Genomic DNA, 27,233 nt, shown 5'->3' on the forward strand with positions numbered 1-27,233 from the left:
GAGAGTATAAATCAAAATTGGCCACTGGAGACGTTAACTCTTAAAATGAAGTTACGTTCTTCCGAAAAGTACGGGAAAATTTTCCGCCAGAACATTTATACTTTAACCAGTCATACATATTTCATGATATACTGTTTTTTTTTATGACGTAACAACAAATGTATTTGAACAGACCCATACTTAAAATAAACGTTACGTTAAAGCAAACTGAGTTGTTTTATTGAATAAGATGGATTAAGAATTTTTCGTCTCCATTTGTCTATTAAATTAGTTTAAGGAGTTATTGAGTTTTTACAACGGAAATACGAAATTATGAACGTTTAAGATTGTCAATCCATTGAAGTGGGTCTATTTAAGTGGTAGTTTTTTTAATTATGCAAATTCTGGAATATGTGTTACATCTCATTAAAGGCAGCACATTTTAATTTTTGCAAAAAGTTGTTGTGTGTGTCTATACGATGAAATGCGTACTCATTCCAATATGTCTGCACTTACAAGATAATTCATGTTGAAATTTCAATAGTTTCCATTGTGTTTCAGTGTCATTTACAGTGTTATTTCCCTTAATTTTGATTTTATAGTATATCATTTATAATGCATATCTCCTATGAACAGGGGTTATATGAAAAGGCATATGTTAATTTCTGTTCATTATAACATTTTAAGCAAAATATTAAAAATAAAAATGTGTAAGCTTTCCAATCATGAGTCTCATTTTGCATGATTCTTAAATGGAAAGGAAATATTTAATACACTTTACCCATTATTAGTAGCACTTGTTCTTGTAGGCCATTTGGATTTAAGAACCAGTCCACATAAAATCCAGACACTGCCAATAGTAATTAAGGATCCTCATTACCTTTTGACAAAATATGGGCTCAATTTCAAAATAATTTTACCGATGATGTATATCTAGACAAAATATTCAGGCTAAGCACGACATATATATAAGAAAGAATTACTTTTGTGTAAAATTAAATGAAACTTACATGACTTTTACTGTGCATTTTTTCCAACCTGCAGAAGATGTAAAAAAGGAAACTTTAACTCATTTACACTTTTTAAATCACCTAGTGTGTCTATCCTTTTACTGACAAGCACATTACTTTGTATAGATTTCATCTTTATTAAGTTGGAAACATCTCAAAATATTAACCTTAACTAAATTTTTTCGCACCCTTTAAAGAATTGATAAAAATTCACAGCAAAATTTTGTGAAGATTTTCATGTCTTAAAACAGAAAATGAATTTCAATTTCAACTATCTATGTCCTATCATGCTTTAAATTATTCCAAACAGGTTTATGTACATTCAGGGGGAAAGCTGTGGTAAATTAGAGCCCCTACTTGTTTAAAGGTGATAATAACCTTATGGAATGTCTCTGATTTGTGAACATCATACTATATCAAATTATCTGGTATGTAGCAGTTTACATTTATAATATTGTAAAGTATAAACCAGTCCAAACCAGTTTATTTCGAATAGTCTATTGATTTCTTTTCTCTCGAATTAAAGTCCAAAAGTGTTCATAACAGATTCTTCTGTTTTTGGATTATTGAATTGCTGAGTGCGGACCAATCGACGCTACTGACGTCACAGTACCAAAACAAGCCAGGCTTTACAATATAGCTTGGTTTGGTCAAGCAGAACAAAACAATCAGAAAGCTTGTTCCTCATCAAGTTAAGCTTTTGATTTTATTAAAAAGAAGCAAAAAATGGTAGAAAAAGAAAATAACTGTATATTGACTAGAAATAAAAACAATATACGGATGATGCTTGAAATCGGTGTATAACGCGAGGCTATCCGAGCGTTTTTTTCCCGATTCGTATATATTTTTTTTAAATTTCTAGTCGATATACAGTTATTTTCTTTATAATGCAATCCTTATCATTTTTAATCCAGTTATATTATTACATGATGTGTTTTTGACATTTCTTTCCTATTTGTGACCCACGATAGTGGCGCTACGATAAACACGTAGTTAATGCAAGTTTAGGAAATTAGTTATATGCTCACAGTGACCTTATATCACCAACAAATATACAGTCAACACATTTTGGCTGCTCAAATATAACGATTGCCGTATAAAAGCTTTCATAGCTCCCTTAACCACTCCCTGAACTCACAGTTAACAAAGTTGCAGTTGTTAGCAGTTGGAGTGTCTGGAGTGAATGGGATATGTGCAGTGTATCCTGCAGAAATGGAACCCGGAAAAGAAACAGGACATGCGAATGCGCTTTGATAGTAAATTGTAGTGACGTGGAAGAAAATTATTGCTTCGGATCAGAATGTGCAGGTATTTTATTATTCATGCACATATTTTAAAATTGCAGAAGAGCTCTGATTTTTCTGTAAATAAAAAAAATACATTTACTCTGCATTTCATTAAAATACGCTAATCTCATTGGATAATCGGCTTTACACGTGATGTTTCATGAGTTGAGGAAACAAATCTTCGAACTATTTATAAAGACCATGTCATCAATCAAGTGGGCTACTTTTATTGATCACTGTGTGTTGCCTATTTCTATGTATAACTAAAATATTAAAGACATATTAGAGATATATGTGAATTTAATGTTTCATTTTGATGTTTCATAGGCGTGTAAAAGCTTGCTTTATTGAAAATGTGTTACGTTAGGCGCTTTTCCACACTGTAGAAATATAAAAAAAATATGAAACATTCAATCCTTAATGGAATTTTATCCGAAAAAAGTGATACTTCAATATTTTTTGTAATAAGTCTACACACACCCACAAGGATTCATTCATCTAATTTGTATATTTTTGGTACTACTTAAGATATCATATTTTCGTGTTAATCATATCAAATATTTTTCACTCTATATCAAATCTAGTATTTGTTTCCAGTGGCATCAAAGTGCATAGAAAGCAGCATTTCCGCAGTAGCTATTGGATCAGTCATTGGAGTAATAGGAATCATATGCTTAATTGTTTCCGTAGCGATAACAATCGTTCAAAGGTAGAACAATAACCAAATCTTTTATTAATAATTAATCTTTTCGTTTAATGCTTCGACAATAGTCACAAAAATACAATTGTCTGGGTGTTTTGTCAAACAAAAAAAAGAAAGAAATATAAATGCATAATCAACTGAAACATGGAATTATTTCACATAAAGTGCATTTTGTGAATAATCAAATAAAATAAAAAAGTAAAGGACATAAAGTCATGCATATCATGACATATTACAGCCGCTCTTTTTATTTTTACATTTGAGAATATTCCATCAGTAATACAGGTATATTCATGTATTTTTATCGGTCACTTTACATTTAACTTCACAATGAAAGAGTAATCAAGGGAAACTAGGTTATAGCGGTAATGAAAAGAATGCAATCCAGGGACAAAGACCAGACATGGAAAACAGACATACACAACAAAGAACATAAAATCATACATACAAAGTAACAAAAGTAAATGAGCTACTCGGACTCCACTAAAAACTGGGAGCATGGACCGGGTTCACCGGTAGGGAAGTGTCCTCTGCTGTTCTAGAAACACCCGCCGAGTTGCTCATAAAAAGTCAAGTCCGGGGTAGACACACGAGGAAAGGAAAACTATGACCCGTTGAATAAATCAGTTTTCATGGTGCAGAAGCAACGCCAATCAGATTAATATTCACATAGCAATACATTTTGTAGGGCACATGTAGTTAAAAACAAAAAACAAAACCAAAGAAAACTCATATGAGCAAAATGTCTTCTCAGGAGGTATGTATTTTATTTACCATCTAAAGGTATCTACTTGTAGTCAAAGCTGTTTTTGTTCTTATATGTTTGTTTTAGTGGTCTTGTCTTTATTCCAAGATTTGATCGTTGTGTTATTATAATCGTGACCTTGATTTATATCAAGTTGATAAAAATGATCCTATAGACTAAAATTCTACATTCAACAACTGCAATAACCAAGAAAAAAAAACCCTTAGAATAAATCTCTGTTCTTTCTGACATCATAATGAGTTCAGCAATATATTCGATAACACAAGTTTACGAATTAATTTTATTCTTTGCAACCCATTTCATAGGATTTACCTGAATTCTACATGAACAGTATCCGAAATAAAATGATTTCGTCTTAAAATATTTCGTCTTTGTTATTATTCAAAGCCGTTTTAGAAAAATACAACTGTTACACGTGTGTGCTTTTTCTCAATAGAAGTTTGGTGCATTTTGACTTCCGGCAGTAATGTCACTTTCAGTTTCATTTCATTTTTAGCGACTTATCTTGGACAAACGCAACGTTTGTGACGTTTTTTACATTATTCCTCTATAAAACATAGACAGCATCAACTGACTTTTGCAAAACTTTCTGAGGGGTTGCAATGTAAAGAGGTCACATATTTCGAGGAAATCAGTTTAAAGAAAGAATTTAATACCTCATAAAATTTAAATATCGCTTCAATTCAACATTATATTACACTAGTCGAATCTCATTGTTGCTCATAACGCGTATTGTATCTATTTCTTGTGCTGTTAAGTTATCAAAATAACGGTACGATAGCTGATAGGGGGGAACATAAAATAGGAAAATGATTGTCGTTTTGAAATATAATCCATTGTAATGGATCTAGATAATGTCAATACACATTATTGATTTTATCTTTTTTTATTAACTGCATATTTCAACATATAATTTAAATTTACATGATTTAAGGTCGTCTTTCACTGTAAGTATTAACTTGCCTGAGCCAATTCTGAAGGCCTGTCTAATTCAATGTTTGGACGTGTCATCTTACCGTTGGTCGCGCATGAAATGTTCGTTTGTATAACTTTCTTTGCAAATTCACTTTGTTGATCGAGCAGTCTTTTTGTAGAACAACTAAGGATGGACATTTTGTTTGTTGTTTTTTTTTCTTTTATTTTATCAAAAAGGCAAAAAGAAGGGAGACACTTGCCATTATGACGCTCTAACAAATGGAGAAAATGTCAATGAAGTAGAAGAAGACATATATGGCAACGAAGTTCTACAATGGGGAAACACTTAATGACTGTAAGTTTCAGCAAATTCCAATCTTTACATATAAGCATGAAACTATTTATATTGAAACTGTATAAAAATGTACAGAATTCTGTACGTGCGTTTGATGGTTTATCTATAGCAGATTTATTGCATTGCAGAATGAATTAGCGATTAAAGATTAACACTTTTTTCTACATTAATACTTGATCCATATTTGTCACCTTAAATAAAGAAAACTAGTACTACATAATGATACTACATATTGGAGATCACTAGAGCATCACTGTATATATTTTACTATATATATGATAATGTCAGTGCTTTAAATGATACATTAATTAAAGTACCATACTGTGGAAGAATCAGCCAATGGATGGCACATTATTTTTCCCAATTTATTCATTTTTGCCTGAAATATATTCAGTACATCAAAAAACTATTTAAGTTTATCCTGAAGCATCTGTGATGTAGATATTTGTTGATTGCTTATATAAGGAAAGAGTGCAGGAAAATTTCCCCGCTATATTTCCGTAGTGCATTTCGACTTTGAGCGATTAATATCTTAATGAGACAAATTTCACAAGCACTTTGTTATTTCTGGTGGTTATCAGATATAATTAATTGGTTAATGCAATAAATTTTTTCTGCGCTTTTTTTCCTTCATGTGCCACACCTTATACAACTTTGCCCGATTCTTAGAAGGAGAAGTATTTAATTATTACACTCGCACTTTGGAAAAATGTGTTGTTAAGTGGTAGTCACTGTAATAATCAGACAGTAGGTGAAACATTGTAGGAACAAACCCATCATTTTGATAGTGAAATTTGACTATTTGCACCATTGGAATACCTCATACCCCAAGATTTTATTGAACATTTTCTGAGTAATCCAACGATGCAGAGATCAAATAAGTCTACCGATGCACCTGGTCCATGCTCCCAGTTTTTAGTGGAGTCCTAATTGTTCATATGCTTTTGTTACTTTGTATGTATGATTTTATTTACTTTATGATCTTTGTTCGGTATGTCGGTTTTCCATGTCTGGTCTTTGTCCCTGGATTACATTCTTTTGATTTCCGCTATAACCTTGGTTCCCTTGATTACTCATTCAAATACATAAAGCACCCTTGAGTGATATCTTATTGTCAGATTAGTGGGGTTTGACATGCATGTTTCTGATATTTCTCATTTCGCCTGATCTTACAAACACTTATACTACATCGTATCTTAAACAGATTAGCTATATCGTTTCAGAGAAGAACGTAACAGCTGTTACAGTGTTGATAACATTACATTTATATTTTGTAAACATTGAAATATTTATCCACATGATTCACACAACTTCATGAAAGTCGTTGCACGTATATAAAGAGTATTTATTTATTGTAGTATAAATTTTTGTTCATGCATATTTTAAAATAAAAAGAAAAACTACAAAAATGTAGGCTTTAATTGTTTATTATGTATGTATTTGATTTATTTAATCACATCAATTTTAGCAGCGTGCAATTTCATCTCTAATTAAGTCTTAAAAAAGACAACGTGCTATTTTGGGATTTCACTAATTAACTACTCGTTTAAACAACTGTATATCTAAAAATATGATGTTTAAAATAGTGATGCACATAAACAAATGTGTTTTTGTTCATATTTTCAATCAACGCCTTTATCGATGTTATCAGAAAATATATTTTTTAAAGACAGGAGAACTACCATCACTTCTGTTGTTCGTCTTGTTTATAACAGTGGTGAAAAATAATAAACAACGCTTTCTTTAAAAAAAATAAACGAGATAAAGCTATGCATCACATCGACAGATAACATGATCTAGAGTTTGGCTTGTTAGACTGCATTCAATCTGATTATTTCCGTTCATTAGAATCAACAGTGTATAATATTGAGCATTTCAATAAGAAGCTGAGGTTAATAAACATTTTTTTTCAACAAATAGCAAACATTTTAATATGGTATGCGAGTCTTGTCAAGTGACTCCGTAGTTTCACGAGAATGGGTCCTAATCTACCTTTCAAATACATGGAAACTTTGTCATCTACAGGGTGGTTAATTTAGTACTAAAGGTATAAACCATGTTAAATATATAGATAAAAAATGCAAAATATATATTTCTACATAATAACATATAAGATATAATGAGAGATCCTGAAAAAAAAACCAATAAAATACAGAGCAGTGTTCGGATTTCAATACAATCCACATAAAAAATTCCGGTAAGAAAAATGAAACCAGTACGAGACTTACAAACCCTTTTAACTTCGAACTAGAAGGAACGAAATTGATTATTAGAGCTATTTTGTAACTAAGCTGACTTTTTACCATTATTGTGCAGCAATAAACCAGCTGCAACAATTTCATAAAGTAGATCAAATAATATCAGAAATATTTTCACTACAGCTGTCGTTATAAGACAGAGTTGACCAATTTTAACAATTGTACACAACAGAAACCTACACCTGAAGTATGATGGTCACTATATAAGCCGGATGATTGGTCAGCCATACAATCGGGTTCTGAAATTCCTGTACTAAATCAAGAACATAATGGCCCATTTTTTTTGGTTTATTTTTTACTTTGTCATTTTATTTATTATATATATCCCTCTCCTTTGTGATCACAAACGGAAATTTTGTTATAAATTTTAACATATGCATTGACCTATAATGTACTTAATCTTGAAAAAACTCATCAATCACCATCTACATAATTATCGTTATAACGTTAATTCCTTAGCTGCCTAGGTCAACAAAATATCCATACTCGTCACCGACCAGAATTATTGTACAATTAAACTTTGATCATGCTTTTTATCTGTAGTTACGTTGTAGTTACACGGAGTGTGACATACTGTTTATCTTTACTCCGACATTAAAGTAAATCTTGTTATACAATCATTTCTTTTATGAGACCAGAAAGCGTCTAAATATATTACTTGGAAAGTTCAAGGATAACTGTCTTGACGACAGTTTAAGTAGCAGTCTTTATAAAAATCAGACAGAAGATGTTTCATCCATGTCAAAAACCCACCAAATTCACTTTTATTTCTTATTCAGAAACCGTTATAGATCACATTATTAGTCTTTGTTTTTTTTCAATTGTGGGTTGCACTTTTGAGATAAAATTCGTATGAATTGTACATGAAATTAGCACTCTGCAAGGGTTATCGCTCTTGATTTGGTTTAATTTGGTTGATTTTCGTGGGAGGTTACAGTGTAGTTTTCTCAAAAGTGCAGATCTTAATACAGGAAGAACTATTGTCATATAAAAACATATCATATGTTGACCACAAAAGCATCGTCTAACCTATGGGTATTTCTACAGCATGAATCGCCTTGCCACAGGCAGTGTCGGTCTTTTATATGGACTGGTACTTAAGTTCTATAGTATTTAATATCCATTTAAAGCTGATCGATAAAACTGGTATCTTTAATGAATTGCCTCTGTCCCGTTTGCCCATTTCATTTGTTTATAAGTGTGTGCTATTTTGGTAATTTCTCGTTATTTGTATTGTTTGTCTATTTTCATTGTCCTAGGATTGTGCTCTTTTCAATTACTTAGTTTCCTTTATTTTTTCCCACCAACTTAATCAAGATCCTTCCTTAAATGTGCAGTTATCATTTTTTTTTCTCAAAAATATACATGTATATATAATGAACTCATTCATTTCCCTAACAATTACAAATATGTTTTAAAGTAAAGACCAGAGCTGGAATTACTTCTTCTTTGGCACAACCCCCTCCCCCCAAAACACACACACACACACACACACACCCAAAAACAAAACAAAACAAAAAACAAACAAACAAAAACACAAAAAGAAAAACAAAACCAAAACCAAAAAAAACAAAATAACAACAAAAATTACATTTGTATAAGCAATAGTTACAGTTTGGAATACTGGCCAAAATAAGCAGTATGTAAGTAAAAGTTACACATCTGTATGTTTGTTAAAAATGACACAAAGCTAAAATTTAGGTTACTTTGTAAATATTGAGAAATGAAAATATTTGCTTGAAAAGATTAAAAAATGTTTCGTTGTCATCTTAAATTAATTTTTCTTCAAACGCATCGTACAGAAACGACAAATATTTTTTTACCAGATTTAGCCCCGCTATAATAAACAAAGCATGTCGGTTAACCTATTCCAGTTTTAACTGAAATAAGCACTGCTGAAATGTTCATTGTTTGTATATCTTGCAATTTTTTCGGGTAAAATGTGATTGCATTATTAATTTGCTCTGTCATCCTACATATCAAACTAGATAAACTATCGTTCATCGTGACCCAAGATAAAAACTACGAAGACGAATCACCCGGTCAGCAAAAAAACAAATCATATATATCTTTAAACATTTGTTATCCAGGTAGTCAAAAACTATTTTTGTCTTATAAGTGAATTTTTCTCAAAGCTTAGTTCAAAATTAAAGATGTCAAGAAACCTGTGTCATCATTAATTGACATTAATATATCTACACTTACAACTGTTTTTGTTTATCTATGAATGATATAAAGCTAGGATAGGTTAATCCTATAATGGATTACAAAAATAATGCAGAGTTAAATAAATCAGACAAATGTATTAATTATGTAATCGACTGGTTAATAATTTTAAATAACGATTATATATATTTTAGGTGACAGTCTATGTAAGAATCAGACAATGGGTGAAACATTGTATTTAAAAAATACATCATTTTAAAACTTTAAGTTGTGTATTCGCACATCAGAATCGAAGAAAAAACGTGAATTTTAAAATTATGATAAATTGAGTTAGGATTTCATTAAAATACACTTGAAATGAACAATTCAAGGGCAGACAACTCTTTCAAAACCTCATTTTTCTACTGAAAAAATTTTCAGCAAGTGATGCAGAGATTAGATAATAGACTTTTCAAATAGGGAAACATCATTGAGTGAAATTTATTGTCAGATCGACGGAGTTTTCAAATTCATGTTTTTGATTTTTCCCATTTTGCCTGATTCTTACAAAAACTTACACTTAAAGTGGTTATATCAGCTGTTAATGTACTGTGTAAGCAATGACCTTGTCGAAGGCCATTTACATGTTCGACTTGCAAAGTACTGCTTTCTTGGTATGATAGCGTGTAGAACAGACTAGAGTATAATGTTTATCACTGTAGGGGTTATCAAGTTCATGGCATGACGTAGCCAATACAATAAATAGCTCAGTCTAAAACCACACAGAAGCTTATAATAAAATATTCATGCATATTTTAATTTCTCTCCCCTGCCCCCTCAAAAAAAAAAAAAAAAAAAATTTTGATTTGAAATCCTTCAGTGAGTCTCTTAAAATTGTATTTGACAATAAGAACACACATGAAATATTGTTACTGAAGATATCAACAACCTATGTTTCGTAACGTTTTACCATAATAAAAGTAAGGGAAAATTCTCCTCAAAATATTTTCAACTATCAGTGAAAGAATGGTTTCGTTGATTACCTTGAGATGCAAATGCATAACGCACCATAAAATGCCTGTTTTAATACAGACTCATACTTAAGCTGAAGAACTGTTTTAGACTGATTACGTTTTTGTTTATTGTCGGAACAGAGAAGCTTCAGAATTCGAGCCCCTGACGAGAACAATCCTGAATTACACAGAAGAATTGTCTTAACGGAACCATGAATAATCCAGAACTTGTCTAAACGGGACATTATATACCCCCTTAATACTAATTTAAACACATTTTGTACCTTGAATCGAACACCTAAAACAGTTTTTTTTCCTTGTATGTGAATATGTGAATGTGATCCTACGATCTTGTCATACCAATCGTTATCCGACATTATTGTAGAATGAAAATGTTTTTTCTCGATGTTTAGATAGAGCAATTAACTGCAAGAATAATAAGGTTTATTCTAGCACGTATAAAGCGATTTAATAAAAGGGAACAAAGGTTGTATTCCGGACACTCTATTGTGTCACTTCCGGATGTGACTTTTAATTTATTCTCTTCACCTATCAGTTGCAAAACCGCTTTTCATTTGAGATTTAAAAAGATGTATCATGCTCAATCTACGGCGTTAAGTACAACAGAAAGAAAGAAAACCTGGAAAAAGAAATTGGAGCTCCAACCCCAAGCAGGCAGATGGTATAGTTTCATCCCCTTTCCCACGAGAAAGAGGAAGGAATATACATTACTGTCAAAACTGACCACAAAATTCCTAAGTAATCCGAAACCTCTTCTAAACCAAACACCTTTTTAAAGACCCTCAGTATTAGTTCAAATGTATTGTAAATCTTGTTTAACTAAACAACTATCTAAATCGAACAAATTGTAAAGTTTCTCCAAGGGGTTTGCTTGGACAGATTTCGCTGCACATGTGTACCTATAGATGAATAGCAAAGGCCTGTAAAACATTGAACAAAAAACAACCGATCTTTTCTCTGGAAATCCTTCATTAGGCCTCATAGTTACTGTATTCGACAATGAGAGTATAAATCAAAATTGGCCACTGGAGACGTTAACTCTTAAAATTAAGTTACGTTCTTCCGAAAAGTACGGGAAAATTTGCCGCCAGAAAATTTATACTTTAACCAGTCATACATATTTCATGATATAATGTTTTTTTATGACGTAACAAATGTATTTGAACAGACCCATACTTAAAATAAACGTTACGTTAAAGCAAACTGAGTTATTTTATTGAATAAGATGGATTAAGAATTTTTCGTCTCCATTTGTCTATTAAATTAGTTTAAGGAGTTTTTGAGTTTTCACAACGGAAATACGAAATTATGAAAGTTTAAGATTGTCAATCCATTGAAGTGGGTCTATTTAAGTGGTAGTTTTTTTAATTATGCAAATTCTGGAATATGTGTTACATCTCATTAAAGGCTGCACATTTTAATTTTTGCAAAAAGTTGTTGTGTGGGTCTATACGATGAAATGCGTACTCATTCCAATATGTCTGCACTTACAAGATAATTCATGTTGAAATTTTAATAGTTTCCATTGTGTTTCAGTGTCATTTACAGTGTTATTTCCCTTAATTTTGATTTTATAGTATATCATTTATAATGCATATCTCCTATGAACAGGGGTTATATGAAAAGGCATATGTTAATTTCTGTTCATTATAACATTTTAAGCAAAATATTAAAAATAAAAATGTGTAAGCTTTCCAATCATGAGTCTCATTTTGCATGATTCTTAAATGGAAAGGAAATATTTAATACACTTTACCCATTACTAGTAGCACTTGTTCTTGTAGGCCATTTGGATTTAAGAACCAGTCCACATAAAATCCAGACACTGCCAATAGTAAAGTGATTCATGAGGTAGAAAAACCCACTGAACAAACAACTCTTTTTCTATCTACATAAACAATATATTTATATAACAATAATTATTTCTATTTCTGCACTTTTGACAAAAATCTTACATTTATCTCCCCCTAAAATCAACCAAATCAAACAAAATCAAGAATGGTAACTCTTGCAATGTGCCAATTTCATGTACAATCTATATCTCAAAAACGCAACAAGCAAATGAAAAGATTAAGGCTGGTTATGTGATCAGGACCTGTTTATGAACAAGAAATAAAATTGAATTTGATGGGATTTGACATGCATGAATCACCTTCTGTCTAAATTCTATGACTGCTACTTAAAGTAGTAGACCTGAGGTAAGGGAGGTAATCCAAATTGAAAGGATTTAAGTCACTACAAATTTTGAATGACTCCTAATTTGCAAACTTCAGTGATACTGATGTAAAAGGGAAATAATTCTAAGCAAGGGTTCAACTTTTAGAACAAAGGTGTCTGATTCTGCTCTTTGTAAACAAGGCAATTGAAGTAATGATTAACAATTTCAAATGGGTACATTGAGGTAGATATCTTTAATAAGGTGGTGAAATGTTTTGAAATGAAAACATCGTTCCTTTCCTTTCGATTTTAGATAAAATATTCAAATTCAAATACGAAATATGCTCTGCAGTGCGACAGAAGGGCTAACCAAAAATATTGCCAGTTTTATAACTCATTAACCTTTTAGAATCATCAATACAAGCCATTACAATTTGAAATTTGGTAGCCTTATTGAATATTTACATAATTTTAGACATTAATTTGAATGATTGAATGAGAAAAAAATTAGTTGAACTTTCTGAAACTTTGTTTATAGATTTGTATTTGATTAGTTCACACAATATCGGTTTGGTATGGAAATTAGAGGTTTTGATTTTGGCAAATAGTTGAAAATTGCCCTTTCTTGTCAGTTTAATAATGTAAATCCTAAGTAACTGTTCAAAAAATAAATAGAATATAAAATTCATGTTAAAAATAATTCTTTTGTAGTGAATTGGGCTTGATATTCAGTTGCTTATTTAAATAATTTGTAAAAAGGACCCTTAAATGCCAAATGTGGTTCAGTTTGGCCAGTGACTCAAATTATGGGAAAATTTTGTGGGTACCCCAGGTCTACTACCTTGAAAAGTCAGACATTATCTTTTATTACTAGTAGTAAAATGAAGAATTCTCTACATGCATTATCTGAAATGATAAAGCAATTTCATATTTACTACTTGTAAAACCATCTTAATATATATATATCCTTATTGCCTGCGGAAGCAACATAATGTCGGTTTCCATTTAATGAATGTCCGTACTTAAAATGTTCAATTCATGACAGTTTTTTTTTTAAATGTTTGTCCTTCCCCTTCTACTTAAAATGTTTGGCATTTAAAGGATTTTTCCACAATTTTATGTTTTATTTTCAAACATTGCCTGTTACCTGAATCTACTTAACCAATATCGGACTTGAGAAATGCACTCAACTTTTTTATGTCAGTTGGTTTCGATTTGCTCAACCAGGTGCTACGTGTTAGTCCCTATAAGAATCAGGCAGTAGGTGAAACATCATTTTGATAGTGTAATTTGACTATTTAAACCATCAGAATCAAGAAAAACAGACAAGATTTCCCATATCATGCTGGACCATTGAGTTACAATTTCATTGAAATGCACTGAAAATGAACATTTCAATGGCAGATAACTCTGTTAAAAACATCATTTTTCAAAGATTCTATTTAACAATTTCTGCACAAATCCAATGAAGCAGAGTTAAAATAATGTTCTTTTCATGTAGAGAAAGTATCTTTGAGTAATATTACATTGCCAGATCGGTGGAGTTTTGACATAAACGTTTGAGATTTTTCTCATTTTGCCTGATACTTACAAGGACTGACACTTAACTATACAATGAAACCTGTCTAAAACAACCCCTTCTGGATTTTGAAGAGTTTTCTCGGTTTAGATATATGTTCGGTTCACCCAAGTTTGGAAAATATTGAATCTTAAAAAAGGTGTCTAGTGAAGACAGATTTCGATTTATTTGGGGTTTGTTTTGGACAGGTCTTATTGTCTTTTACCCAATTACTGATAAAATCATTTTCCGATAATTAACCAGTTTGTTTTTTTCAACTTACGACTAAATTCCATGAATTACGCCGAAATTACTTGTAAATTATATGTTAGTGAGAACACGTTATCGAGGGTAAATATGAAATCAATAATAGTATTACGATGATACCACGACAATATCGAATATTACTGAGGATAATACATAAAATACCATATGATAATAATCAGCAATCATTTTGTATACTGTGAAACCTGTGTATAGTGAGCCCTGAATATTACGCAACTGCATAAACAAGACAGATTGGGATAACCCTTATCAATATAGATGTTGTGTGAGACGATAGAAAACTTATGCTTTCAATCAAAATGCGTGTTACTTCTGAAATTTAATAATTTGCGAATAATGCCGACTAGGCAGGCATTTACAAGGTTATTATATTACCGGTAGATTTTCACTATATATTGGTCACTGTTAATTAGCTGCAGTATAATATGAAATGTATGAATCATACAAATATTGGACTCGGCTAATAAAAACTTTTTGTAAAGGCGTCAAATATATGAATCATATGAATTTACGTCTCAGATAATACAAATCGTACTGTATAACACGTCACGGAAGTTCCTTATTTCACTGTAGATCTGTAGGCGTTTTAACAAAAAACCGATAAACATACATTCCTGAGATGACTGCAGATGATAACTTGCAGATGTTCGTGATGAGAAAATTAAAAACAAGATGGTGACATATGGATAACTTTGAATTAGTAATTTCTCCACAGTATGGCATAAATGAATCACTTAGAAATAGGGAAGGTGTAACAAACACGTTATTTCACCATTTGTGAATTAACATGTGCTTGGGTGTGTATAAGAATTTTTTTTTCTCTTGTTTGTGCTTTTAAGAACACCGAGGGTTGTGACGTCACTTTTAGACAAGTAACGCCATATTTATGATAAATGTCTGTGCAAACGGCTAAAATATAATGGAATTAACTGTCAGGAAACAAATTTCCAAAACAAAAATGTATAAATAAATACTTTCGTAAAATCACAAAAAAGGAAAATTCAAAAACAGTATAAACAAACAAACAAAACAAAACAAATATATGAGGAACGACAGCTCATTTAAACTAAAATTAATTCACTTTTAAATCTTTATTATAACTACATTGAATTCATATCAATATGTATTAATATCACAATTCACACTTAATTTGTACATCAAGACCATATTTTAACAAAAGCTAATCATTTCCTCGTCAGGACGTGCCCTTTACAATGTATAAAGGTTACTGCGATAACATTGATTAAATGTTGTAGACTTCCTCCCAGCCGGTTGTGACTCATCGGCCTTGTAAGGTAATCACGCAGCTAGAGAATGCCGACAACGTGACGCATTGATCCGTGCAAAAATCAAGGAGTGTTTATCGTATCATGTTATTTAAATCCACATGCAAACAATAAATCAGAAACTTGGCGGCAAGCCGCGAGCATACGTAAACAATGGAATGTAAAATACGTATGTCCTTGTTTTATAGTAGGAGAAGGAGTTGGTTGTAAATTTTTAAATAAAAAATACCTGTTATATTGAATAATTTAGCTGTAATGGAAAATTACTTGCCAGATAAATGTTAGACATAATTATTGATTATATGTCGTTTCAAGTCCGGCACACATGTCACTGTACTTATGCAATAGTTAAAAATAAACTGAGCGGCTTCAGCCGGTTTCAACCAGATTTCGCCACTTCATTGCGCATGTCTACTGATACATTTACATAGAGTATTTGCGCTCTATTATAAAGAGAAGTTATTGTAGGTACGTACCATTTTTGATATATCATTATAACTTGTTGTGTATGACATGTTTTTTAATATTGGCTTGATTTGTTTTTTGTGAATGTTTTGATTAAGGAACGTCTGATTGGTTTTTGATATATGAATTAATGATGACGTCATAGGGATAATTACTGACGTCATCAAAGTATTCGTCTTACATTTTGAAATAAATGAGTCAATTATTTATGTAAAGTAAGATGCTTTGTAACATTTTACAGCAATCATTATTCTTCTCTAGTTTACATTCGTCTCGGCAACTGTGTTTAACTTGTGGTGCGTCAAAAATCTTTCTTAATGTAATGAGTTTAGCAAAATACACCGGCTGATAAGGAATCGTGAACAATGTTAATAATATTATAAATGGTAAAATGGGTGAATAGTATTGAAAATCCTTTTTTTTTTTCTGATGATGTTTTCATACATGTATGACTTTAAGCATCGTGTTTAAAACGTCTGCAATGTTAATCCATTTGGCGATGAACGACAAGTGTTAAGAAAACGTGCTGAGGGTTATATGGCAATATATGGACCATTTGGTTACCCCAAAAATTATCTAGATCGAACGATAGTTGATGTAAAGATTTTTTTGTTTTTGTTTTTGATAGGGGGTTAACCAACGGGTCTATATATTGCTATTTGAACTGAAGTGTAATGAACCAGGGACAGATCCATGATTTTAGATTAGAGGGGGGAGGGGTGCATGGTTAAATTTTTTTTAGGTTAAATGTTTGAAAAATTCTTCTAAGGTGGTGCAATGTAGATATTTTTCGTGGTAAAATTAGCGAGAAATTAAAGTTTCAACCTAAAACCGCCTACATCTGACAACCCATGCTTTGCAAATTTGGGGGGGGGCGCACGCCCGCCACGCCCCGCCTGAATCCTCACATGTGAACCATTTTGCTATTTGATAGTTTTCGTAGTTTATAAGTTTATATTTACAGGCAGATATATCGAAAAAGTAATCAAATGCAGATCTTACAGTTACATGTATAATATATATCAGTTGTTAGATAGTTTGATTCTTTTTTTGATTATTACGCTTACAATCGATTTATTTGTCAGTGCATGAAGGTGTTGTTCCAAATCAAAACAGCTCATGATTGTATAATCGTTTACAGCTTTGTGTGTATAGTTTGACCGACATTATTTGTAAGAAATTATGTCCAAGTCACGCATGCTTGGAAGTACAATAAGATACAAAATATGATAGGCAAGGTTGGCATTGGTTTACCCAACGTCTGTTTTTTACACAATTTATCAATTACTGATTGTAGAATTATTACTGCAATGGTATTTGATGAATTTCATTAGCTATATTAAGATGATGCAGGTATAACATGTAACTAGGACGAAATTAAATATATTGATATCTCTTTACAGATTTTCATCAATTAGGATTTATTTTTTTTCTTCATATTATCAAAACTTTAAAATGCGAGCCATAAACATTTAATGTTGTTAAAGTTACGAAATTTACCATCATTACATTACATTAGTACTTAGTATTACAAGTTAACTTTCTGTTATACTGAAATCAGGCTCTCAGTTCTTCTAAGGTCATAAGTTAAATTCGCATTGCCAATCATTATGAGGCCCTGATCCTCTATGAAATCAAGACGGATGAATATCAAACTAAAAGTCAAATTATAACTAACAACTTTCTGACATTATGAAGTTTTAGTCAACAGAAAAACAATACAAAACACAAATGATTAAGTAGCGCTCAAGCTAAGAATCACGCAAAATGTGATACATAGTTGGAAAGCCTACATATTTTTATTTTTGATATTTAATTTAAAACGCTTAACTACACTGAATATATTATGTGGCTTTTCAAAGAAATCGTGTTCTTAGGAGACAAAAATTATATAGAATGCACTATATAATTAAAAATTAAGGGATATAGCTTTGTAAATGACACTAAATTACAAAAGAAACTGTTTGATTTTCAACGTGGAGTATCTCCTAAGAGCAGATAGATTGGAATTAGTGATTATACATTTCATCATATAAACCTATAGAGCAACCTAATATAACAAAAATAAAAATATGTAGCTTTTTTGCTGTATCACATATTACCGAATTTGCATGATTTTTACAAAGACTGCTACTTAAATACAAATAAACAAACCATAGTGAAACCCATCTTAACCGAACATTGAATAAATCTATAACCTGAATAATCGAGACTACGTCCGAAGTACCTTATATCAGATGCAGTGCTTTTGAACCTTTCATTTTATTTTATTATATGAAACCTTTGTTAACCAGACACTCGCCTTATCCGGCAATATCGCCATCCAAAAGGGTTTTGATTTAGACTGGTTTCAATTGCAGATTGATATTAAAATTGATCGAGTGATAATTCAGTTCCCGTTGTGATCCAATTTAATGATTATATTAATATCAGAGCGAAAAGTTGAAAAGCCCGAATGCTCAGTTTAGATGTCCGACAGTTTTCTAATATATTTGCTAGATAATATTGCTAGAGACAGTAGTTGTTTGTAAGAGGGTGAATTCAAACATAAAAGCTTTAAAAATCATTAAAGAATTCAACAAGGTGCTATACTTCTAAAGGAGATTAGGTTTGTAACTGTGATAGAATTAGGGACTACAAAGTGGCAATGTCAATTCTGGTAAAATGTGTTCAAGATTAATATAACGTATGCGGTGAAACATTTTGTTAATTTTCTCAACTATCAAAATGTGAAACTTCTTACGAACTAACAGAGTTCGTATGACGTTGTTTTCGGCTCTTTACGTAACGTCTCTAGCTAACAGCTCTTTGCTAGAGGTCATCAGTCTAGCAGGTTTCTAGCTTTCCGCATTACCGGACTAGTCATTCCGCATATGTACAGAATATTTTGTTTTATGTCCTGTCAAAAAGTACTTAAAATTACCTAATATGGATTGCATCAGTTCAACTTTTTGTTGTCATACAATGTTTTGTATTTGGTCTATAGTTGAACGATAGGTAGAGATCATGACAGATCTTGCCTTTGCAAATTCATTCAATAATGCCACTCAGTAGACGAGTCATAGGTGGCTTACCACCTAACGTACGTCTAACCCGAAAAATTGGGAAACGATTTACATGAAATCGAGATTTTACTTACAAACTTAACCAAGTCTTCCTGCACGTTGTATTCCTTATTGAAGTCGGCTTAATAACATTGCAACGGTAGCTTTGTCGTATTATTTTAGGCGTGGCGTATTTATTGACCTTATTGCAAGTTAGCTGGTACAAGTACAAATATTATGTTTGTTTTACATCATGTCTTCCAATAAAAAGTACTCACCTCGGTCATAAAAATCTAGATTGGTAAACCAAAAAGTGTTTCTAGTTATATGACTTGCGGTCCATTCTATATGACCAAAGAAATATTTGCGGTCCGTAAATTAAATTTTCCTGTAAGCACTTAAATATTCAGTAGTTGAACTGTATTGTGATAGGATCTGTATGAAATTGAACAATTGGATTCCCCACCATTAAAGGATAATTTTGAAAATTGTTTTAGTGAATACCAATTTAAGTTTATGAAAAGTGGTGAAAAACGACAAAAAGCAGTAGTTTTATCAGTGGAAGGAACTTGCAATATTGTATAACAATAATGTCATAGTTAGTATTTAAGAAATCACATTAAAAATGATTGAATTGAGTATGAAATTTCCGCCATGCTTTGTTTTTAAGAAATCACATTAAAAAATGACTGAATCGATATGAAAGTTATGTCATTCTTAGTTTTAACATATTGTATTGCAACTGAATGTATTCCAAATTACATTTTTCATATTTATGAAAACTGTTCAGGGTCCGAAATCAGCAGACGTATCTTGTTGAATCCTGCGAACGCCTTATTTTATTGTGAAGATCAGTCGACTTTTTCGAAATGGCTCTATTTGTTATGATTGTTTCCTATATATCTCTCTTTCTTGCATTTGCGCTTAAACGTAACTCTCTAAAGAAGCTTGAAATTGCAACTTGTAAAATTCACCCAACTTTTTCGAACGTGCTGTTTCGTACTTCTTAATTTTTTCTACCTTTTCTGCATATTCTTCCATTAAATTTAACATTAGAAAATTTAATACAGTTTGAGTCAAATATCAGTTGAGTAATCAAGGTTATAGCGGTAATCAAAAGAATGTAATCCAGGGACAAAGACTTAATACAGTTTGAGTCAAATATCAGTTGAGTAATCAAGGTTATAGCGGTAATCAAAAGAATGTAATCCAGGGACAAAGACCAGACATGGAAAACAGACATACACAACAAAGCAACTAAATCACACATACAAAGCAACAAAAGCAAATGAGTTGCTTATAAAAAAAGTCAAGTCCGCGGCAGACGAAAGAGGAAAAGGAAAACTATGTTACGTTGAACAAATCAGTTTTCATGGCGCAGATGAATACACCGTAACGATCCACGAGTTCATGATGATGACCATAAAACTTCTGTAGTGATGAGTTCAATCTTGTAGCAACATAACCCTGTTCCAGAAGTCTATTTATTAGATTTCTAGCTCGATACAAAAAAGTCTGCGTAGTTTGGACAAGCTGTTCTGTTAAATTGATATTATTAGAGAAATTAAATGGTGGTATTTATCCACTATGAGTTACGAGTGTATTGAGTTATCATTTGTTTCAAACGTTCATGTATGAAATATTCATATCTGATTAAGAATCCTTCATTTACATGTATATTCCCCAGGAACATAATTAAACACGTCTCATCTTCGATGTGACCTTAATGTTTTATCGAGGCTAATTGCTTTTTAACATACATTAATTTGACAGTATGAATAATTTTTATGTTAATTTGAACTGATGATATAACTTTTAGAATATAGTTATAATTAATTAGATATGGCATTTGATTTTTTTTAATTGCTTACTTAGCCTTTTAGGGATGGGGCTATTTGTACTTAGATAACATGAAGTACCATTATGTTATAATGTCGCTGATGCTAAACGATTGATATACGAGACTTCTAATGAGAAATGATGTGCGTCTACGTTAAAAGTTTGAATAATCACATCCTAGCTGCATTACCACTTCCGACAGAAATATTTTGAGTCATCCGTGTTTTGAAAGAGGATATATACGCTCAATCCCTAATAACGAAAATATGACCACTCCGCTCGATAACACTTGTGGGTTCCACTCGTTAACTGACAAAACAAATTGGGCTAGATCAACACATTCTACTGCAGTCTTAGCCATGCTTTGGATATGTATTGTCCTTAATAAATTATTCAATGTGACAAAAATTGCATAAATTGGACATTAAAACAATAATATCAAGTTAGTTCAACAACATTACCATATATAGCAGGTGTATATCAAAATATGTACATAGTTAAGCCAAACAAATCGTTTTTGACGCTCACCGTACTTTCTAATGGGAATCAAACTATTAAATTGGTAATCAGTTGTCATGTCTAAAATATCCAACTCAAACTATATATACGTGAGGCGGCATTTTATGTCAGTAACTCATACTAAAACACACATTAAACTTGTGGAGTAAACAACGGACTTAATATTAACTAATTTAAGTTGCTCATTTGCTTTTGTTACTTTGTATGTATTATTTTAGTTACTTCATGTTCTTTGTTATGTATCTTTGTTTTCCATGTCTGGTCTTTGTCTCTGGGTTACATTTTATAATCACCGCTAGAACCTTGGTTCCCTTGATTACTCTTGAATACAAACGGTCTCAAACTTGTCTGGAGCTGGCATGTCAGATAACTTCTAGTAGGCCTTTGCTTGTGCCTTTGTGTGACGTTTCATCAGTTTCTTTATTTATGTTTTAATAAGGGATCCAGACCTTTCTGAACTGAATTTTAGGTATGTTTAACTGTGTAATACTTTTGTCACTGTCCAATTAAAATAAAACTGGGAGGGTTATGATTATGTACTTAAACCCTGTTGTATGTTTTGCGCCTGACCCAATATTAGGAATGCCTGACCTCTGTATGCTTTGTATCGTTTTCCTTTTCAGTTTTCTTTATATTGCTGAAGTATATAGAAGCAACCATTTCGGTGTACCTGTGTATACTGTTGTGTTGGGGCCATTTGCAGCCTGCCCGGTGGTGTGAGGGTGTTTTGTAGTTCATTGAAGACCAATGAGTAGCCCTCAGTTGACATTTGTCTTCCCGGTGGGATTGTTATCTCTTTGGCATATTCACCATATTCATTATTATTATATTTGATATTTAAAATATTGACTGAACTCTCTCATCGGAAATGGTGATTGTATTAAAAAATAAGACAATACTTTCTACTGAAGACCACAAATCGTTTTGCTAGCAAATTACATACTGGACTTAACAATACAAAAATGCAATCATTTTCTAGAAGACTTGTGTTGCAAAATCCAAACCTAGACCGATGTGGTATGTTTTAAAAGATTATTTACATGTACTATATAGTAGATACCACTAATCAAGCTTTCTAGAAAATTCAATACTTATTTCACAATATTCAATTGCTTCCATGAACTACGCGTTAACTTTGATCAATAGAAAAATAAATGTCTGCTTGGTTCTCCACATGTCAGCTCACAATCCTCAGGAAGGCATATGGGGTTTGCAGATTGGATTGTAGCACTAGTCACTGGCAGAGAAGGGTATATAAACACATGGGAAATCCAAGATATGCGTTTATATAGAAATCATTATGAACAATGCGCTTATAAAATGTACAGAAATGTTTTCCTTTCATAAACAGTTTTGATTTTTGAAATAAAATGAGAGCTTATTTCAGAGATCTTTCAGGAACAGGAGGTAATGTCTGTGTAGTATCATTTTTGCGTACGTACCAATGCCCATTGTTTAAATCAATTACATCAAGCAAAAAAGTTACACATAAGACGTGTTCCATCGTCATCTATTTTGTAAGTCTTTAAACGTTTGTTGCCTTATACGAATCGAGGATGCTTATAATTTGAAAGTTCCTTAATATTTGGACGCCTCAAAACGAAACTTGTTCATGAAGTACTACATGTTGTTTGTTTGTTGGGGTTTAACGTCCGAGCAGCAATATTTCAGCTATATATTCAGGCGAAGAAGTACTACATAAAAACAAAATTGTTTTCAGTTCGGTCCTGCTTTCATCATATTGCTCGTTTCCAAGAAATATATCAATCGTGTCAAGTTCATTTTTGTTTTGCGAAGACGAGATCTCTTTAGTGCATATAAATATTAAATATCGTATTTATTCAATGATAGGTATAAACTCAAAACGTGTTTTTAAATAAACAAATTATCTACGTCAATAAGGGTAACAATGAAATTTTACCAAACAATAATCCGATCCCAGTATCTTTGTAAAGGGTAAAATGTTAACGCTTAACAATTAATTAAAAAGGACGCTTTGTAATTTAAACATTAACGTTGTTTGATTTGTAATTTGATATTGATTTTTTGTTCAACGACATTCAGTATTTTTGTTTTATGACGTCATTGTTACGTGAATTAAAACGTCACTATTCATACTGTGAAATATAAGAAAATGAAGTTAACGGTTCACTTTAAACATATTGTCATACGACAGAATAGATATATTGAGAACACATCATCCTTTAAATTATGGTGATATATTGCATGAGATATCATACTTTATATTGCATATTTTATAATGATTTAGACGGAAGTCAACGGTTGTCGATATCTTCTATTGACTATGTACTAAATTGTATACTAAATAATATAACTATTTGGAAATAGTAACCTGTAAGAGGACGAAGTTGTATATACTGGCATTTTGAAGAATAGTTGTTCCTTCTACAGGTTTTTAAATTAACTATGGTATGTTTTTCTTCATAATATTATAAAACCATGAGGAGTGATCTATAAACATTTTGTTTTTGTTAAAGATACGAAACTAGTAATTTACTCCGTATTATACTAGTTGCCATCCGGGAACTTACTACATATATTAATGTTTTCCATTTAAGTTACCAGGTCACACGCTCAGGTTAATTACAACTTCCTGTAAGGCTGATTCCAGGTTTCCAGTGCTGTTTAGGTCAAAGGTTGACCTTGTATTTATTACCAGTATGAGCCTCTATTTCAGATGTATTAATGGAAGGTGTGACTTATTTCAATTTTGTATATTGGGCATTCTATTTCATTGTTTTTTTAAGGCTATGTATAATGAGGAGGATATATTGATGTGTTCGTACGTGATAATCTTTGATATCGAACTATATACCTTATCATCCTTTAAATATACAATTTGTGACAGATACTATATACTTATTGGTGATTTGCATATGCTTAATTTGTGTATGAGATAAATAGATTAGTATTATTATTGACGAAAACATATAATAGAAAAATATTTTAATTACTTTTCTTGTTTCTGAATATTAGCCGAAACTCAAGACAAAATGTGATTATCAATAAGAGTGTCCGCGTTTATTATTTAAACTTAATCAAGTAATTGCACAAATGTTATTGGCTAGCAATGAATTAACCATTCAAGTAAAGGTCAAAACTAATGTGATTACAATTTACTAACTTAATTGATTTTTATATGCAAATAATTAACCGAAACCGTAAAGCGTGTTCACTGGAAGTACCTGTACTAAGTCAGACTCGATATTTTAATCTGTGATATGGAAATTTCTTCTTGACTTTTCTTTTAAACTTGTTGGCAAGAGATGCTGTTACTACTCTAAAAATTATTTGAACATAGGGTTATTTCTACTTCGTCTAGCATTGAAATATAACAATATGACACAAATAATACCGAAGAAAATTATTCTCAACTTGCTCTTGCATGTAAAGTTAATACCGATGTAGGCTATAACCAACAACTTTCATAAGTTCACATTTCAAAGAAATATGTCTTTTACCGAAAAATAAAGTTACTTTGTAAGAGGTGAAATAAGTTTGCATACAAATTTTTCAGATATTTTTTTATTTGATAAACAATCTTTTTGAATGTGATCCCGTTCCTCTTGTGTTATTTTATATAACGGTAACTGTTTTGATGGTTTCAACAGACATCGAAGCTAGACCGAAAAAAGCATTAATGCTATGATGTGTAGTACTTTCTGTGAAACGATAAATCGCAACTTTTATTTTTTCGGTTTACGGTCGTTCATCTTACTCAGTGGATTATTATATATATATATATAAAGTCAGCAATTGCTTTTTTATCAAAATATTGTTCAAAATAGAATGAATATTCACATATCATAAAGTAAACAATACCTAAAAAAGTACATTGTGTCAGGAATTTGATTCTGCTTGTTCACCCACACCATCATAGCGAGAATGCACATACGTAAGAAATGCAATCTTTCAGCGGTATACCGCAAAATCCGCTCCTAAAGGAAGTCCATGGATCCCTCCCGTACGTTGAAACGGATACGGTTCGACCATATTCACGTTATCATAGTTTTACAATTGATACAAAAACTTCTGTTTTAATAACAATACTTGTATTTTAAAGTGCAACATTTGTTTGCTGATGTAAAGAAAAACAACTAAAAACAAACAAACACAAATAAAAGCAAAACAAAGAAATGTCAACAGTAGAAATAAAACAAGTATGTCACAGTCATTAAATCAAAAATTGCAGTCACTTCCGGCCGTTTTTAAGTATTTTTGGCTTCGCATTGATTTCGGATTGAACGATAATACATATTTGATTAACTTTAAATTTGCAATGTATGCTGCTATATGAAGAAGCCATTATGATTCAATTTGAAATGAAAGATTTAGGATAAAACAAAGAACTTATATAAACGCGCGTACTCCGTTATCACGTCATAACATAACGAACAGACAGTTACATTCATGTTTAATCAAGCATAACATACGATTTCAAGTTATCGTTGTATTTTTTTTTTGTATTTTTTTTTTGTATTTTTTGTTTTTTTGTTTTTTGTTTTTGTTTTTTTTGTTTTTGTATAAATTGTATGTATATCACATAGATTGCTCTGTTTTATATCAACATTCTTTTGTAATTCATGTTATAGCAGAACAATATATAAAGTAGACAAACAGCTAGGCTAATCGGAGATTATATTGTATACTTAAATAATGATGAATGATAGTACTTGATGCTTGACGCACTTTTAAATTGTAAACATTAACATAACCTTGACAATCAAAGCTTTACAGTGTGTTGTGCTCTCGACACATAAAGAAACCTAATATCTATTTTTATACATCGTGTGCGTTGTGTGTACATAAATATATACCTAGCTGTGACGTGGGAACGACTACTTTTTGCATTTATTTGAGTTAACTGTTCTGTTTTGAAATGCCGCAGTGTAAAGTTAAGTATTGTACCGTTACACGTGGACGTGGCTTTTCGACCTTTGCTATCCCTGACCCTAAGAAGGAGTACGAAAGATGTGCCTTATGGTTGAAAAATATTGGAAATCCAAAACTTGACATTCAAACGTATGAATATTCAAAAGAGAAAGTAGTTTGTGAGAAACATTTCGAAAGCCGATATTTCAAGGAAGATATTCGGGTAAATTGTTTTCATTTATTACTTAAATGTTTGATGCGACTAGTTCATATATACATGTATATAGAAATATTATTTGTGTTAACGGCGTCAATTGAAAGAATTATTTGGTGACATAATGGGGAAAATTATGGGTAATTCATGAACTTCATGAAATGAAAATGTTTAGGTGAATGTGTTTAATTAACTTTAAAAGATACATAATATGTAAATTTTGTAATACGTTAGGGGACGTTTGCAGTCTTCAGCTTAATTTATGCGTCATTTTTGCGATGATACTTATCAATCATATATTATATAACATGACTTTCAGTTTAATGGCAAAACACCGATTCCTTCCTCCAACTCCGTTTTTTACCCGGGTCACCTACCGTGAATTTGTCGGTCAGTCTGTCATACTTAGGGGCAACTACTTGCTGTATTCTGTAACTGAAAAATATTATTCAATCCTTGCACGTTGTTTATACATGTATATTGATGATATGTATCACCGATTATGGAGATTTGGATGTTTTT

At 31.6% G+C, this 27,233-nt stretch overlaps 1 protein-coding gene across 10 annotated transcripts in view; it reads left to right on the plus strand.

The window, feature by feature from the left end:
- Window positions 1-16,062: 16,062 nt before the first annotated feature.
- The window catches only part of LOC148610375 (transcription intermediary factor 1-alpha-like), a 51,773-nt gene continuing 40,602 nt past the window's right edge, over window positions 16,063-27,233 (plus strand). For 2 of the 10 annotated variants that reach the window (XM_088542920.1, XM_088542921.1), the window contains exon 1: window positions 16,063-16,205. Coding sequence is in view for 7 of the 10 variants with exons in the window: in XM_088542911.1 (XP_088399037.1) it covers window positions 26,505-26,720 (216 nt within the window). In the remaining 3 variants the exon portion in view is untranslated. Of the gene's footprint in view, window positions 16,206-26,343; window positions 26,721-27,233 lie in introns of those variants that run through there. The other 8 variants (XM_088542911.1, XM_088542914.1, XM_088542912.1 and 5 more) reach the window with 5 other exon arrangements.

The sequence above is a fragment of the Perna viridis genome, chromosome 8 (assembly GCF_037379345.1).
Source record: "Perna viridis isolate PV_CMFRI_1.1 ecotype Kerala chromosome 8, ASM3737934v1, whole genome shotgun sequence".
NCBI lineage: Eukaryota > Metazoa > Mollusca > Bivalvia > Mytilida > Mytilidae > Perna > Perna viridis.